A 19,150-nucleotide genomic window follows, 5' to 3' on the forward strand; every position below is an offset into this window, starting at 1 on the left:
CAGTCAGAATTAGATCCAATGGCTTTTCTTAATGTTGTTACGACATGAAAATAAACAGTGGAAACAAATCAACCTATCTCTGTATTTGCAACACAGTAAACCTAAACCAAAGACCCTGAAAATAGTCATTTCAATTATTCCTAACCAGTCTTTAGAATGATCAATCCCAGACTTTGGGTGCAATTAATTTTCAGACACCAGGCTTATAGCTTAAACAAAAGATTTAACTATTTATCAAATATACAACAACTTTCGCAGAGAGAAAATTAAGCAACATGTTAAGTTGATTAAAATCTGTGCTTTAAACCTGAAACATTTACTTTCAGCCCCCATTTACACAGAGAAACAGACAGTCACAGCTAAGGAATAAAGAAAAGAAAATAGAAAAGAAAAGAATAAAGAAAATAAACTTCTTGGCTGTTTTTTTCTGAAACATTGATCAGGGTCAAATTCTCAGTTCACCTCTACTCAGCTTTCTACACTTTTGACTTCGAGGAGCTGATGTAAGAGATTAGGCAGAGAACTTGCAAATCTTCAAGCTGTCTCGACAGCAGCCCAGAATCATCTCTCATAAAACACAGGTCAAAATAAATAACTGTAACCCTGGTTCCACCCTAACAGACTGATCAATTCTTCCTGAGTGGCCATTCAACAACTGCCATCTGCGTGAATATAACGTCTCTTCCAGACTTGCCAGAACCAATTCCCAAGTATTGACCTGTTTAAAAGCCAATTTCTATTATCTTTTTAAACATAACGTTCTTCCTCAGAGTCAGCGTCTCTGTTAGAATGGTTTTAATCACGGCTCAGCCTGCAGCTAGCCTCCAGGCCTGGCCTCACCAACAAACAAAGCTTGTTTAGGATGCTCTTTTCCTTGTACCAAACAAGCTTCCTAAAGTTCACAAGTTATTTCCAGCTTGCAAAGTTGATAAAAGATGAAAACTAAAAAAGATGAAAAGAAGCAAATATTGTAATAGCACTTCCAGACAGGATCTGGGATCTATTGTTGAATCTATTCTTGGTCTCCTCCCATTTCACATCAACACACCATCCCTTACTGACATGACCAGAAACACATTAGGTTAAACATGAGTACTGCTGACATTTAGCCTCCTTATTCCTTTGTGTTCCTAATGGTGAAATGACGTAGGCTAATTTATCACATTCCATTAACACTTTCTGATGCTCAACAACATTGTAGATGTGATTTTTCAAATATGCGAAACCAAACATGTGGTTTCTTAAACGTGTATCAGATGAGAATAGATGCCTGTGACAATACTTAGTTCTCTTGAAATTATTTAATCATGCCTAAAATCAATTTTCAAATGCATTCATCACTGAAAATTAATCAGTTTGGATCTTAGAAAGGATAAGCTCTGACTAACACAATGAAAAGTGATTGACAAAACAATCTGAAAAGTACTAATTAAGTATTTCGGTCATTAAACATTTGCAATGTATTACAAATTAACGTGGTGTTTACTGACACTATGTTCACAATGGATATACAAGTTAAAAAAGATTAGTTTCACAATGAAAGCAATGACAGTTATACTACCTGTTCCATTTAAGGTAGACTCGACTGAGACCATAATAAGAGAGGCAGTTGAAGTGACTTGAATCTTCCTCCTTGAACTCTTGGAGAATTTTCATAAAGTGTTGCTCAGCCTCCAAAACATCCTACAAAGACAATAACTTTTTGGATAATTCACAAGTCACCCCTTCAACTTCATATAATATGCTCTAGTGCTGAACAGTTATAAGTTTATTCACAACTTTTTAAATTGCAACCTTTGAAAAATTGTCAAGTATATTTTTAACCAATATTTTAAATTTAATAATGGATTTCATTCAGCTTACAACGGAATGGTTCAGGATGGTTCAGGCTATACACCATCTCACAACTGGCAAGGAGAAGTCTTTTCTTCCAGTGATTACTAATGGAAATGAGAAATAAAACTATTGTAGGAGTCATCTATGGAGAAACTGAACTATGATTATGAAAAAAAACACAAAATGTTCGAACAAAAAGAGACAGTGTAATTACTCCTTTAAATATTAATCAAAATATTGAAATTCACCTCTTTGTGTGGGGAAAGAAAAAAATCAGGAATATTCATTGCCATCAAAATGTCACTCATGATGTTAGGTGATTGCAAGTTGAGTTTTGTTATGCATTAAAAACAAATTAAACCCTAGAAGATAAATTGCAATTCTGAGTAAGGCAACACACACAATTACTGGAACGAGAAATCACATTTTTACTCCATACTCTACAATGTTTTAATGGAAGATGATGATGTAATAATAATGCTCTAGTAATCCAGAGGCCCAAGCTAATGTTCTGGGACAAGTGTTAAAATCCCATCACTGCAGCAAGTGGAAATGAAACACACTTTATTTTGAAAGTCTGAAACTGAAGCCAGAATCCATAATACTTACATTAAATTATTACTTAACATTATGAACCCATTTGATCCATGAACGGCTTTTCAAAAAAAAATCTACTGGCCTAACCTAGTCTGGCCTACAAGTAACTTCAGACCCCCAAATGATTGATTTACTGCCTTCTGAAACAGCCTCGCAAGAAGTTCAGTTCAAAGCAGGGCTGGCACAGTTGCTTAGTGGTTAGCACTGCTGCCTCACAGCGCCAGGGACCCGGGTTCAATTCCCACCTCGGGCAACTGTCTGTGTGGAGTTTGCACATTCTCCCTGTGTCTGTGTGGGTTTTCTCCGGGTGGCCCAGTTTCCTCCCACAGTCCAAAGATGTGCAGGTTAGGTTGAATTGGTCATGCTAAATTGCCCGTAGTGTTAAGTGGATTAGTCAGGGGGGTGGATTTTTTTCAGAGGGTCAGTGTGGACTTGTTGGGCTGAAGGGCCTGTTTCCACACTGTAGGTAATCTAATCTAATCTAATCAAATCAATCGGGGATGGGCAACAAATGCAGGCCTTTTCAGTCACACTTACATCCCATGAAAGAATAATATTTTAAAAGTTACAGCAGTAATGAGACCAAAGCATAGGCAAGAGGAAGCAGTAAGATACAATAAGAGTGAGATAAAATGTAGCATTTAGAAACTAACTTTGTGAAATAGTTCATATCTGCACATTTATTTAAATTGTAAAATGCAAAAGTTAAAATCATATGAGGTGTATGTACACAAGTAGGTCAAAAACATTTCAGGAAAACAATATTACATTGAGTCAGTTTCACACCAGCTGCTATGGAACTGCTCTAATTGCAATCTGATAGGTCTGATCAAATTTTGTTTTGGTCTTTGTTATCAGTTTTCTTAACAGAAAGTTAACAAGTGCCTTCCTCCAAAGAGCCAGAAATGCAACTCTGCTTAGCACAGTTTTCAGAACTTCCTTTTTCTGACCAATTTTCTCCTATTCTCTTGTGCAGACATCATGTATTTCTGCAATTCAATTGGTGCCAATCATCCAATGGACCACTATACACAACATTACAAGAAACAGAAGCATTAACAGGCTACTTGGGCACTCAAGCCTACTCCACCTTCAACTAGAAGGCAATTGATCGCCTATCTTAACATTAATACCCTTACTGTCCTTGTATCATTTGATATTTTTACTGCATGAAATGTATTGATCTTGAATATTCTCTGTGATGGAGCTTCTACAAACAGCTTCTAAAGAGTTGCCACCTTCTTAGTGAAAATATTCATCCTTATTTCAGTCAGAAATAGCATACCATTTCGTGAGACTGTGTCCTGATTCTAAATGAGGGAAACATCCTTCCTTGTAAGGATTTTGTAAATGTCAATTAGCTCACTTCTTAGTCTTCTAAACTCTAGTGAGTATAAGGCCAAACATGAGGTTTGACAGTGAGCACCAACAGATTTTTGTTTTTAATTCATTCAAGGGATGACAGCATCACTAGCCAGTCCAGCATTTATTGTCCCATGCCTAATAACCCAGACGGCAGTTAAGAGTCAACCACATTGCTGAGGGTCTGGAATCACATATAGGCCAGATCAGGTTAAGAATGAAAGTTTCCTTTCCTAAAGGGCATTCATAAATGAAATCGTTTTTCCAATAATTGACAGTGGACATCATTCGACTCTTAATTCTAGATTTTATTTTTGACTTCAAATTTCACCATCTGCCATTGTAAGATTCGAACTCAGTCCCCAGAACATTATCTGAGTTAGGCTTAGGGTTAACAGCCAGCAATCACACCATTTGGCCATCACCCTTACCATTGGTAGAATTCTAGAAGAGTCAATGACAAAATTCAAGAATTCAAACTAATACTTGTCCCACAACTAAATCAGAGAGCTCAAAGTAATGTTCATGCCTTGTACCTGCATCGGCTGACAGTAGCATAAACCAGTAAGAACCTATGAAGATGACAACTGGAAAAAAAGACACACTGGGCCATCTATCAAGACTGACATACCACACAAAGCCTTATAATCTCCTATTGTGGGCTAAAATATTTAAAATCTAGATGAATAACAGGGAAAAACATTCCTCTCTGACCCCGTTAGGTAACTGATAGCTTATAGATTATTCATTTCTAACAGATATCATAATACTGTTCTCACAAATTACTACAAAAAAACCTTGTAGTATTTCATAGAATCCCTAGTGTGGAAGCAGGCCATTTGAGCCTGCTTATAATACAAAACAAAACCTAACACTGTGCAAAACAATATCAATAAATATGTAAGTGACTAACAAAACAGAAAAAAACAAGAGACCATACAAAAACACAAAATAGCAATGCTTGGTGCAAAGTTCCCAAACAAAAGAACAGGAGCTTTGTATATATAGCTGTATTAACTATGGATGCCCCTTTCAGGGCAAAGAACTCAGCAAACCTAACCATCCTGGTTCAACAAACATCCGAGTTAAGATAGCAGACAAATTGGTATCTCGATACCTCAAAAAAGGCTACTATGTCTCATAAAAAAAGGTCTGTTGTGTGGTGCACTATGTTTGTGACAGGTGTACCATTAAACAAGACACTTAACCATATCCCTTTCAGAGACCCTTGAACCTCCAAGAGGGAAAACCAGGCTTACAATGCACCAAGCACAAGTAAATAAAGACTCAGAGTCGCAGAATTGTTTATACAAAAACTACTCTATCATAACTGCAAACAACTATTGCTACCTAAAAACTACAAAGCAAACCAACTATAAAACTTTGAAAGGGAGACTCTTCCCCCTGCCCATAGGGGACACTCTCCCCTACTTCACAGCTCCTTCAAGCCCGAACTGTGCCCCAGCCTTACGCAACAAAAAAGCTAAACAAGGAGAAGATCCCTAAGTCAACCAAAAAAAACAAAGTCCCCATCCCCAGCTCCATGTCACCCTTACTTGTGACTAAAACAGGAAGAGAACAAAGGGAGACACCAAAGGACACCCACAAAATTTCCCATAATAAAATTCAGTTATAAAAATATAACAGGAACAACATATTCCAAGTTTTTTTTTAATAATTAGGTAAGAGAAAGAAAAAAGGGGGGAAAAGGGAAAAAAGCAGGGAAAGAAAGAAAAGAGGACGAACATCAACTGTATGCTTCAGCCTAGTCCTTCTATTTTAAAGCGTCTACAAAATTCTTAGCTTTATCCAGAGTCAAACATATAAACTGAGTCCTCGTAGCTGAAACGGAGCACTTGCAGAGTACCTCATGGAGTACTGGATGCCCAGGTTCCTCAGCCTCTTTTTAACTTAATCGAAGGACTTCCTCTTTCAAATTACAGCTGCCGAGAAATCCTGAAAAAACATGATTTTTGACCCATTGTTCAGCAGTGCCTGTGATCTGGAGGCTTCTATCACTTTTTGCTTGTCCTTGTATGTGTGGAAGTGCACTAGGACCGGGCAGGGTGCTGTACCGCCCCAGACCTGTGCACTGTGATCTGATAGGCCCTTTCAAGCTGCAGCCGGCTGGACTCGATTTGAAGGCCCAGGAACTGCGGCAGTTTTCAAAGAAGCTAACTGGTTGTCCACCTTCTTCATCCTCCAAGAACCTGACAATCCAAAGGTTTGTCCTCTGACCTCTATTTTCGAGGTTATTGACCCGATATTGTAAGGCCTGCACCTCCCACTCCAGTACCTGGCTCCGTCCGGACAAGGACTCCATCGCCGTTTTTGAGACCTTGGTTCGACCTTCCACCTCTTCCATCCACTCTCCAAGGTCCTGGAGCTCCTGTTCATGCTCCTGCAGCATGACACGATGGGTTGGATCCAGACACGATCTCCTCAATCGCAGCCCCAACCTCAAGGTAAGTCTCACCATCGCCTCCACCAATTCCTGTGAGTCTGTAAGGTCCCCCGGGGGGTTCGGGAGAGGCTGCTGCTGCGGCCTCTGGTGTGCCTGGTGTTACAGGCGAGTGTCCTCCCTGTTGCTGTTTGCTCGCTCTTTTTCCTTTTGGCATCCCCCCCCCACTCCAAAATATTAACAAATATGTGTTCAGTAATGTTTTAAACTAACAATTCCTCCACATAAGTTGGCCAGAGATGGCAAAAATAGCCAATATGCCTTGGTTATTAGGCAGAGCCATCCACAGCAATTCTACAGAATCACCACCATCTTGCCAAGTCCCGACTTTCAATGTTTAAATAAATCACATCATCTAACTTAGTACAGATTATCAAATTCTCCTGATGTGTGCTCACTAAAAATTGCTTAAAATCTGTGAACCATCAGAGCATCACTTTTGCTTAATTTCTCCTTTAAATGGTCATTATTGAACAAGCTAATGTTTGCCAGTGCATCAGGGACAACCTTAAGATCTTTTGGGACTGTGCTGACTATGTTACCTTATCCAAGTGGCCATACTCGATGTGGAAACTGGGACATGACTGTCAATCGGCATCTAAACTGTGGACAGAATTGCAACAACTCCAAGTTCCTTTCTCACGTAACCTCAACAAGAGTGATACAAAGATAAAGCAAACCAGAAGTCAAATCTGAAACCTACAAAGCTATACATCTCAATGATGGACAAAAACCCATATTATGCGTGAGACCATCAAGAAATTTGCTTTGTTTAAAAAGGGAGCTTAACAGACCCTCCTCACTTTCAACATTAAATAAACATACCTGAATTAAATTGTTTCCTAGATATGATAATCCACAGGCATACTCGATGAGAATGTACTCCATAGTAGTCAAGTTATACACCTGCAATAGAAAATCAGCTGCAATTAACCAATATGCAGTATGGTATTTACCAACAGCTGCAGTTAAATATGGAATATGAGAAACACAACTTACTCAGTTAAATATGTGGTGCGACACATTGAATAGTTAATGTGATATGGAGGGATTAAAAAGTAATATTTTCCAAAGATCATCCTGATCACAACCAGGTGTCAAAGCGGCTATATGTGATTGACTTCTGTATAACTTTCCCAGATAGTTTTTTACTATAAGGGACCTCTCAGAATAAAGGTGCCACTGCACATTTCTGAAGGAGTCTTGATTGGAATCTTTTATCATGGGAAAAAGGAATAGAGTGGCAATGTGTGAGGTTAGCATCCTTGGAAAATACTTATTCAGTTAGCATGTCAACAATGGTCAATGCTTGTAATTCCATTGGTCCCTGAGAAGCTCATGGGAGAGGGGTGGATTTTGACTCAGCTATCCAAATACTTAGCCCATTTCTACAATGTCTACCATTGAAATTTCTCAACAAAAGCGCTGCTGCTCCCATCCAATAAATCTTGTCCATGTGCAGTAAAGTTAGAAATTCTTTGAATATAACTTTACAACTCATTTCATAATTTCAAAATTAAATCCCCCTCTATTTAAGATTCTTTGGGGAGAAACTGTTTACAAATGTTAAGATTTCAGACTAGAGACTGCTTCCTAGCAAGCATTCTCAGAAGGAAAATTCTGGGAAGGAAAATGAATAAAAAATTGAGTAAAGCCAACTTCCTGATTGAGGTGATAGTCTAGACTAAAAACGAGACTTTACACATGAAATGGAATATTTTTAAAAACCACAACGTAAGGGCCAGTTTCAACAGTGCAAATGTTAGAAATATGCACACTGATCTAAAGTACAAATCAAGCAACTGGATACATAGTAAGCTTCAACTTTAGCTGAATTTAAAGACAAGTCATCGAAGTGAAAAGATGTGACAATGTTCAAAATTCTGGATCATAATTTAAAGTACAAGTGAGAGATCAAATGAGTTTAGTTTTTAATATTTTAATAATATAGGATACAGTTGCTCTAAACAACAAAAGTGTGATTAAACCCAAGAAAAGCTTATATTCAATAGCGAAACGACCTTGATCAGCGAAATCATATGGTACTTCTCAATAAATTTTCTACACATGAAGACATTTTGTACAATACCTTTGTTGAAAGTTAAAATAAGATAGATGTGTTAACCATCTAAAGATTATGTAAAGGTCTGCTAATTACCTCGTAATTTTGGTTTTGTTTTCAAGAATCGTACAATTTTATAGGTTCTTGCCATTTTTTTCAATCGAAACATAGAAACTAAGAGCAGGATTCGGACATTTAGCCAAATCATCATGGCTGACCTTCTACCACAACATCATATTCCCACGTCCTCTCCATACCCCTTGATGCCTTTAGTGTCAAAAACATATATTCAAGACAGAGATTGATACTTGGTGATCCAGCCTCCAGCGACTTGTGATTGTAAAGTGGTTGAACACCTTTATGTTCATTTAAGAAATGTTTCCTCATCTCAGTCCAAAATGACTTACCTCATTTCCTGAGAGTGTGACAACTAGTTCTAGATTCCCCAATCAACTACCTGGACCTAGTCTGTCAACCGCCATTCGAATTTTGTATGTTTCAAATAGATCCCCTCATTTCTTCTGAAGTGTCATCAATGCAGGACAAGTTGGAACATCTTTCCTTTTCTAAACATCCTGCTATCCATAATGTCAGCGCGATGAACCTTCCCTGCAATCCCTCAATAGCAGGTACACCCTCTCTTTAGGTGGGGAGACCAAAACTGCACACAATACTCCAGATGTAGTCTCACCAAGACGCTATACAATTGCAGTAAAGACATCTCTACATTTGAACTCATTATCTTGCAATGAGTTTCAACATACCATTTGACACCCTATTTGCTGGCTGCTCCAGTTTACTTTCATTAACCGGTGCACCAGGACTCCCAGATCTCTTTGCACATCCACATTTCCAAACATGTCACCATTTAAATAATACACTGCCATCTTATACTGCATTAGCCACATGTTTGCCAAACATCATTTGCATGGGACAGGATGGAAGACAAACGCTTTAAATAAAGTTAATATTTTTCACCAGATTTTCTTCTCCTCATCAGTTAATGAACGGTAAAGTCAAATTGCAAACAAGAGTTACATAGCAAATATTCCAGGCTGCGGGACTGCACTGGCCTAACAAGAAATATACCATAACATTAAAACTTGTAGTATTTTAGTTCTCAAACTTACTTTTTTTTCTTTTATGAGCTTCAGGGCATTCAAATAGTTCTCCTTGGCATTTCTAAAATTAGATGCCATCAGTGCCTCAGAAGCTTCTTTAAGTTTGCATTTTAGCAATCTTTCTTCTACCTGTAATAGAAAACAACTGATCAATAACAAAGCAGATTTGTCGTCATAATGAATCTAATCATTTCTTAATGAAAGCTGAAAGAACTGCAGATGCTGTAAATCAGAAAAAAAAATAAGTTGCTGGAAAAGCTCAGCAGGTCTGGCAGCATCTGTGAAAAGAAATCAAAGTTAATGCTTCAGGTCCTGTTCTGAGGAAGGGTCACCAGACCTGAAACTTTGATTTCTCCTCACAGATGCTGCCACACCTGATGAGCTTTTCCAGCAACTTCTGTTTTAGTTTCTAATTATTTCTTGTTTTGCTTACATGAAAAATGTTCTATTTTACAAATACTGTTGCTGTTAGATCATAAGTGAAGGCAAGAGCAAACTTTTTTATGACAAATAGATTGAGACAGATGAACGTGAGTACATTTAACTCTATGCTGTTACGTACTATAAATAAAGTTACATCAGACCTTTATAACAGAACATTCTTAGAAAAATCATTGTTATCATAATTTTTCAAACAATTTTCACATTAAAAGTGAAATATATGAAAAAAAACCATATTGATGTAAAATACCACACTTCATATAATCAAAATTAGATCCACTTCATTAAAAAAAAATCACTTAAAAATTGAAAATTTTTTTGTAGAAGTCATCTTTCAAAGATAATTTCTTAAGTGTTTAAAGTAAGTTAGGAACCCCTCTCTGAGGTACATCTACTGGATGAAGCAGACAAGTGGCATTTAGAAATTTCCCAGTCATCTCACTGCTGGAATGACCATAGTCACCACCAATCTCCAGAGAACTGCATTTGCATGCAGATAGGGTTACAGCATTAGACAATGATTCTTGCATGCCTGCCAACAAGGCTTCCATCAGCGATCATGGAATTCCTCACTGATTAGTCTCAGGCAGTCCTCAATCAGGTCAGCAGTGTTTTTCCTCGATAAAATTGTGAAGAACTCCTAATTTTATCATTTTTAAGCAGATAATTACATTCGAATTAGTCATGAAAAGCATTGAAAGCTTTAAGTTTATTGTAAGCCAATTTCTGGAAAGCTAACTGCATACAACTGTGATTGGAAATTTTCCAATAGCTATGTCAGAATATCAATTTCCCCTAAGGACATGAGAAAAAATAACCAGCAACATTGCAAACTTTATCCAGAAATCTCTCCACTTAGCATTTTTGCAAACTTGCGTGTCTACTTCAAGGAACAATGTGAAGAGTTGTAGGTGGAGTTCTATTATAAATCTAATTTCCATCCCAATAAAGACTGTCATTAAACAGAATACATGACATGGACAAATTGTGAAGTTGAGGCATCTGCTTAAAATTCTCCATGGTAAGTAAACTAAAGTTTTGTAACTGCATTTGGAGTCAATTAAATGCATTATATATTTGCTCATTAGATTATAAATATATTCTCTTATTAGATTAATTTGAAATACTTGCTATGGATGTTTACTTTCCAAACATGTTAATTATGCCGTCAAAAGAGCCAACAGTTCTGTTCATTAAATGCATGTCTCAACGATTAGAGTGGGAGGAATGGATTTCAGGTCATCAGGCACTGGCACTAGTAATGGGGTAAGAAGGGAGATGCTCCTGTGTAAAAGGCCTCATGTGCACCACGCTGCAACTAGTGTTCTGGCAAATCTAATAACCAGGACTATAGAGGGAGAGCAAGTTAAAAATCACAACACCAGGTTATATTCCAACAGTTTTATTTGGAAGCACTAGATTTTGAAGCGCTGCTTGTTCCTCAGGTGGTTGTGCAGAATAAGATCATAAACACAGAATTTATAGCCAAATGAGTAGTGTCTTGGAGATGTGATGATACATTAAACAATTTTAGATCAAGTCTTTCATCTTCTAGAATGAGATGTGTTGGTTTCTGTTTTTTGCACATCTCATTCTAGAAGATGAAAGATTTGATCTAAAATTGTTTAATGTATCATCACATCTCCAAGACACTACTCATTTGGCTATAAATTCTGTGTTTATGATCTTATTCTGCACAACCACCTGAGGAACAAGCAGTGCTTCAAAAGCCAGTGCTTCCAAATAAACCTGTTGGTCTATAACCTGGTGTTTTGTGATTTTTAACTTTGTACACCCCAGTTCAGCACCTGCATCTCCAAGTCATACAATAAACAATTTTAGATCAAGTCTTTCATCTTTTAGAATGGAATGTGTTGGTTTCTGTTTTTTTGCACATTCCATTCTAAAAGATGAAAGACTTGATCTAAAATGGTTTAATGTATGCCATGGAGATGCAGGTGCTGGACTGGGGTGTACAAAGTTAAAAATCACAAAACACCAGGTTAGAATCCAATAAGTTTATTTGGAAGTACAAGCTTTCAGAGTACTGCACCTTCAACCAGTAGACGGCATTATCTTAAGAGTAGGAGATTAACAATTTACATGAGGAGGAATTTCTTCTCTCAAAAGATAGTGAATCTGTGAAATTCCTTCGCTGTCCAGGTCAGGAACTGTCCAGACTGGATCATTAAGAACATTCAAGGATGAGGTGGATTGATTTTTAATCAGTAAGGGAACGAAGAGGTGTGGGGAAAAGGCAGGAAAGAGGAGATGAGGATTATCGAATCAGCCATGACCTCAGTGAATGATGCAGAGAACTTGATGGGCATACTGGCCTACTTCTGCTCCTACGTCCTATGGTCTTTGAAACTCCAGAGCTGTCAATAGTAAATGCTGAAAGTTTACAGTTGTTTTTAGACAAAGAACTTGCATTGGACAGTGCAGTCACTTTTTTCCTCGAATTTTCAATTTGAGATTTTTGCATTCTTCTTTCATTGCTGAAGACACACACTTACTCTGCACTACTAAATGGTCAGCGGTCTTTCATCAGTGACTTCGTAGATTACTCCAGTGACAGATTGTCAAAGCTAAGTAGGATTCTATTCCTTTCCCTTCATTCAGACAGATGCAAGAGTTGCTGGACTACAATCAGGGGCAGAATTTTCTATTATTCAGTAATTCACAACTTTATTTTGCTTCTGATACTCACTCTCCTATTACAATTATAACTTCAACCCAACAAACGCTTCTGCTCTGTACAATAATTAATTATGCAATGGAATGTATATAATAATTTTTTTCAACATGAAGTTTGAGTGAGAGGCATGGGCAGAAGACTGAGGCTTGTGTGTGGAGGATACTGATGTGCTGCAGCTACAAGCGTCGTTGAGTTTGCACGAGCAGGAAAGCTCGGTTCCTGATTTTCGGATGAATGGGTCTTGTGATCAAGGTTGGGTTTAAAACTCCATGGTAAAAAAGGTTGGGTTTAAAACTCCATGGTAAGAAGCAAGGATGCCTGCCTTGAAGAAGTTTTCCTCCTCTCTCACTGCAACTCCCAGGTCATTTCTTCTGTCCTGAAGTTTTTCAACCATTTCCTGAAACAGACTCGCTACTACAGCCACATTTGCTTCCTTCGTTCCTGCCTCAGAGCACTTTAGGGAACATCTCTGGGACACCCGCACCAATCAACCACACCGCCCTGTGGCCCAACATTTCAACTCCCCCTCCCACTCGGCCAAGGACATGGAGGTCCTGGGCCTACCTCACCACCGCTACCTCACCACCCGACGCCTGGAGGAAGAATGCCTCATCTTCCGCCTCGGAACACTTCAACCCCAGGGCATCAAAGTGGACTTCACCAGTTTCCTCATTTCTCCTTCCCCCACCTCACCCCAGTTTCAAACTTCCAGCTCAGCACTGTCCCCATGACCTGTCCTACCTGCCTATCTTCTTTTCCACCTGTCCACTCCATCCTCCTCTCTGACCTATCACCTTCATCCCCACCCCCATTCACCTACTGTACTCTATGCTACTTTCTCCCCACCCCACCCTCCTCTCATTTACCTCTCCACCCTTCAGGCATTCTGCCTGTATTCCTGATGAAGGGGTTTTGCCCAAAATGTAGATTTTACTGCCCCTTTGGATGCTGCCTGAACTGCTGTGCTTTTCCAGCACCACTCTACTCCAGAATTTAAAACTCCATGAGAGAGAGAAAGACAGGGTCAATATGGATTGCACTGGTGTACATTCTACACATTCCCTGGTTAGTTTTGGTGAATCTGGATCCTCAATTAAGAATCTGTCACACAAGTATCATATGCTGCTTACTCACCTGCCTGTTCCCACAGTCCCACATCAGCTATCAGTCCCCACAACTCCTCAAATTTTGTTATCATCCTCATCTTTAAATCCTTTGATGACTTCATTTTCTCTCTATCACCATGATGTTCTCCAACTTACAACTCATCAAATACTATGTGCTCTTTTTCAGCAGTAGCCTCTTTTGTGCATTTTCGCTCAACTCATGCATTTGGACCTGGGAGTTGAAACAGATATGGGAATAGAACATAAAGGACATTAATCAAGAGGTTGAAGGTTTTATGCAAAGTTGTGGGGGATGAGGAGCCAATGCCATTGAGCACAGACATGACGAACAAGCAGGATAGGACATAGGCAGAGAACTTTCTCTTGCATTCTTGCACAACATTTTCTGACTGTTCCTACCTCTGAGCTCATTTCCAACATGTTCTGCTGTTCCTGCTGCACTTCCTTGGGAATGCACAAAATATGTTGCTTGCCATCACTGCTAGTTTCTTCCATTTCCTCAGATACTAAATTACTGCAAAACAAAGAATGTAACGAGCGTTTCTGCTTCAAGTCAAAATGAATTATATTATTACATCACAACTGAAAATCTTTTAACTTTTTGGAAGGAAATACTTTCAAAACATCACTGCTGTTTATAAAACAAAAATATTATGATTTGACAGCAAGGTGATCTTTTTTCCAGATGATAATTTTAAATTGATAGTGGAAATGAGATTAACATGGAATCTTCGTCTTTCTGAGAAAAATAACAAAATTACTGAACTTACATATATAAATTTCTCAGTCATTTGAAAAATCGCAACCATTTCAAATGTCAGGTACATGGCCTGACATTTCTTTGCAAAGAAAGAACATAAGAACGAAAACCAAAGAAATTCAGCATCAGTGGAGAGAAAGCAAAGTTAATGTTTTTGGTTACTGGACTTGAAACATTAACTTTGCTTTCTTTCCACCAATGCTGCCAGGCCTGCTGAGTTTCTCCTGTAATTTCTGTTATCAATTCAGATTCCCAGCATCCACAGTTGTTTGTTTTATATAACAATGTAAGAACTAGGAGCAGGAGTAGGCATTTCAGCCCCTTAAGACTTAATCCACTATTTGATACAATCACGGTTGATCTCATCTCTATCCCAACTCCATTTTCCTGTCCACTCTCTTTCAACCCATTACTAGTTAAAAAACTGTCTATTTCCCCCTCAAATTTACTCAATGACCCAGCATCTACCACACTTAGGAGTCATGAATTCTATAGATTCAAGACCCTTTATGAAAAGTAATTTATCCTAAAGCATATACAAACACTACGCATTTTCTAACTCAATGAATTATGTGACGGCCATTCTTTGGTTGATTTGTTAAGGCAACCTGCCAGAAATTAAATTTAAATAAAACTGAGCTGTTATTATCAAGCAACAACTAACTGTTCCATGTCTTCACCTCTACTAATCTAAGTCCATTTACCAACTATTCAACACACCTTTCTCCCATAATATGAATGTTTTCTTAACTTAAATATCCTTGTGAATTGCCCTGATTAGAATACAAAATACACTGACAAAATGAGTTATTCTCCAGCAATAATCAATTTCAGCTCTGCCAAATGCCCACGTTAAATTTGTAAGTATGTAAATTTAAATACAATTTGTAAAACTCTGCTCAAGAGTAAAAAGTAAAGTAAAACTAATTTGTTTCAATTAAAAAGCAATGGAGATGAAGTCAAACTTCATTATTTGTCATGAAACAAAAAACTGCAGGAAAACTACAAACACTACCTGACCAGCATTTCCTGAATACTCCTCTCCTCTCCTACTGTGAAATTGAAAAGACCAGGAAAGCTGGATCTACATCAGCAAACCAAACTAGCTTCCACAAATAACCTAGATGATGATGACAAGGCCCAAATATGAACTAGATTTGTCCTTCCAATCTGTATTCTCTCACAGTTTGGCTATGTGCAACTGAATTCAAACCTTACGGCCCTAAGCTTGTTTGACCACCTCTGCAGCTGACAGAGGAACTCCATACTGCTGAAAATTTAGCAAAGTACTCAAAATCTTTCCACAGCAGTTTTGTGCTCAGCTGAAAGGAGCTTCATAAAAATTAAAAACTGAGCCCTGAGTAGATTACATGATTCTTACAAAACAGCTAGTTTGAATACCATACCTTTCATAAGATGGTTGGTGTGTTACTGAGAATAAAGAGGTTGAGGACATGTCCTTTTTAAGTTTCATTGGTGGTGATGACACAACAGTTTTATGTTCCACAAGGGAAGAGGATGCACCTTTTACAGGAGGTTGGAATGTGACTTGTCCAGGATCCTCGGAAGGAAACGATGGGATTTCGGTTACAAATACATCTGCCACTTTTTCTTGCTTTCCAGGTTCTAAAGAATTAGATTGATTTGCAAGATCTCTTTGATTATATTTCAAACTGGAGTTTGACTCGGAATCAGATGACATCTTTGATTCATGCCTTTCATTTAACTTGTCTTCACTATCATTTTCAGAGTCAGAACAGCTAGCTTTCAAGTCCATTGACAAAAAAGGAATCTGTAAAATAATAGTCAAAAGTCATCTAGAGTGCTGCTTTTTAATATGTAACCGAACATATGTGAATTCAAATCAAAAACAAGGTACAATTTAATTACCTTTTTCTAAACTACACCTTAAATATAATTAAAAAGAAAATTTACAAGGGGAGACCATTTGGCTTTTTGCTAGAGGAATAATAGTTAAAATACTTTGTCTGCCAAAGTAAAGTCTTCCTTTCACTTCTCTGCTCTCTAAAAGATAATTATTCAAGCTGTTATATAGCTTTAATAGCATAAACATGCCATTTTTAAACAATGAGCCTGCACTGTAAATGACATCACAATTTAATTTTGATATTATGGGGTTAAAGGCATTTCTGACAAGGCCAACATTTATTGTCTATTTGTACTTGCCTGTGGTGGTCCACATGGACCTCCTTGTCCTATCCTGCTTCAAAAATATTGTGTGAGGCAGTTCCAGGAATTTGACCAGTGGAAATGTGAAACAATTTTTTTTAATGCACAAATGAGACAACTGCGGAGATGACAATGATGCTTTGTATCAGTTACTCCTGCCCTTTTGGAGAGTCAACTTCTATGACTTAACCCTGCATCTAGGGATGTCATTGCACGGCAGAAATAATCAGGTGTATTTCTACTTCTTGACCTTGGGTAACTAAAGACAACATCCTTAGTTTCTAAACACACTGAAGTACAGTGTTTGAGATTGCTCAGGCTTTGCAGCACAATTGGATAGATTTTTCTTTTGGTAAAGTATATTTTCCACATTCGCAAAGACTGGTTTATGAAACAAACTAGAAAATAGATGATATTCAGTGTCAGCATTCTGTTGAAAAGTAAAGAGAATACAGAATGAGTTTTGTCTTTATTCTTTCATGGGATCTGGATATCATTGACAAGGCCAACATTTATTGGCCATGTGTAAACTATGAGGCTTGTTAAGCCCTTTGAGAAAGCAGCAAAAGGTCACCTACATTGCTGTGGGTCCAGAGTCACATACTGGTCAGATGAAGCAAAGACAATTTATTTCCTTCCCAGAAGAACATTAATGACCGAGGTGAGATTTTACAGCACTTAATGCAAGCCCCATGGCATCATGACAGAGACTAGCTTTTAAATTCCACCAGCTGCCATGATGGAATTTGAACCCATGGCCCTAGAGCAATAACCTGAGTCTTTACGTTAATAGTCTAGCAATATTACTATCTTGCCAGTTAGAACACAGAGGAAGCCATTTGCCCTGTAAGTCTGAGCAATTCATTGAATGTCACGACAGCCCTTTATCTTGAGACCCTGGAAATCTTTCCTTTTCAAATAACGATCTAATTCTCTTTTGAAGGCCACAACTGAATTTACCTGCACTACAATCTCAAGCAGCACCTTCCAGATCAACAACTGGCTGAATAAAGCTAATACTTGAAATACTGCCTATGAGAGTGAATGCTGCAGTGATAAGAGTTTTACGCAATGATATGACTCTTATCATAGCAGCATGTGCACTCATTGGTGAATATTGTTCTCGGCCCGGACGAAGATGTGAAAAACAGCAATGAAATCGGTGATGATCTGACAAAAATTTGTTGAAAGTATAGTGGTGAATCTTTCAAAAATAAATAGCTGTTTCTGTGTCCTTTTTGTACACATGGACATATATTTGGCAGCACTCTAGAGGATATTTTATGCAACACAGATTCAATTTGCAAAAAGTCGCTGAAATACAACAATAGGTATTTTCGACCAAAGACTAACATCACCTAATTCAGCATAGAGTTAAGAACAAAAAATGTGACCTCCCCAATGAGTTTCACTCACAAACATATAATTTTACCTTAACTTAATGGTCTAGTTACTAAAATGGACAGACAGAGAAACTCTACAAGTACGACCTCAGTTACATGCCTTTTAGCAAAATTTGCTGTAATGACAAACTAAATACAGAAGATGGAGCCACATATCAGACTTCAAAAGTGTCTCATTAATAAAACATCATGGTACATCAAAGTACGAATTGTTTACTTCAACTTGTATTTTCCTTTTGTTTATTTTATTTTACTTTTCTTATTCACAGTACATCTCACTACTGACAATCTCAACAATTGTTGTCCATCTCTAATTTTCCTTCTTGAACCATTGCAGTTCATGTACTGCAGTAAGTACATGCACAGTGGGGATTAGAGAAAGATTCCAGGATTTATTCAGTGAAAATGAAAGAACTGCAATTTAATTCCAAAACCGGATGGTGTACGACTAGCTGGAAAACCTGTAGATTGGTAATGTTGTAGTCAGTGGAAAGGCTTTGGGGAGTCAGGTGGCAAGGTATATGCCAAAGAATTCCCAGCTTTGGACATAGTTTTGCAGCTAAAGTATTTATATGCTTAGACCAATTAATTTTCTGAGAAATGGTAACCTTACACTAAAACAGAAAAGTTTTCTGACTGTGCACTCCAGCAGGCAGCTTCATATCACCAGTGTAATTTTCACAAGTTTATTTAATGTAATGGATGGTTATCGGATTATTTGACTTAAATGATGAATAAATGAAGCACACATATACACAACTAAGGTAGTTAGATTCTTGCTAAGCAAGGGATTCAAAGACTATCAGGGGTAGATGGGAACATGGAATTTGAAGCACAAACAGATGTGCCATAAATTTATTGAATAGTGGAGCAAGACCAAGGGGCCAAATGGTCTGTTTCTGTTCCTACCTTTAATGTTCAACATACGATTATAATGCTGTCCTGACAAGACAGTCTCTCTGTCACTGTGTCTGTTTGTAGACTGGAGTGGTTCAAAAAGACAGCTCACCACAATCTTCTCAAGGTCAATGAGTAACAGGCAATAACTAGACACTAGACAGCAGTGACACCTATGCCCATGAGTAAATAAAT

General features: G+C 37.9%; 1 protein-coding gene across 3 annotated transcripts in view; it reads right to left on the reverse strand.

Moving 5' to 3' along the window:
* Positions 1-19,150, reverse strand: part of LOC140494154 (uncharacterized) — a 114,033-nt gene that overhangs the window by 51,192 nt on the left and 43,691 nt on the right. For all 3 annotated transcript variants that reach the window (XM_072593222.1, XM_072593221.1, XM_072593223.1), the window contains 5 exons: positions 15,872-16,257; positions 14,105-14,219; positions 9,449-9,568; positions 7,082-7,162; positions 1,562-1,683 (listed from right to left, as the gene is read on the reverse strand). In XM_072593222.1, the coding sequence (XP_072449323.1) occupies positions 1,562-1,683; positions 7,082-7,162; positions 9,449-9,568; positions 14,105-14,219; positions 15,872-16,257 (824 nt within the window). The remainder of the gene's footprint in view (positions 1-1,561; positions 1,684-7,081; positions 7,163-9,448; positions 9,569-14,104; positions 14,220-15,871; positions 16,258-19,150) is intronic.

The sequence above is a fragment of the Chiloscyllium punctatum genome, chromosome 23 (genome assembly GCF_047496795.1).
Source record: "Chiloscyllium punctatum isolate Juve2018m chromosome 23, sChiPun1.3, whole genome shotgun sequence".
NCBI classification, from domain to species: domain Eukaryota; kingdom Metazoa; phylum Chordata; class Chondrichthyes; order Orectolobiformes; family Hemiscylliidae; genus Chiloscyllium; species Chiloscyllium punctatum.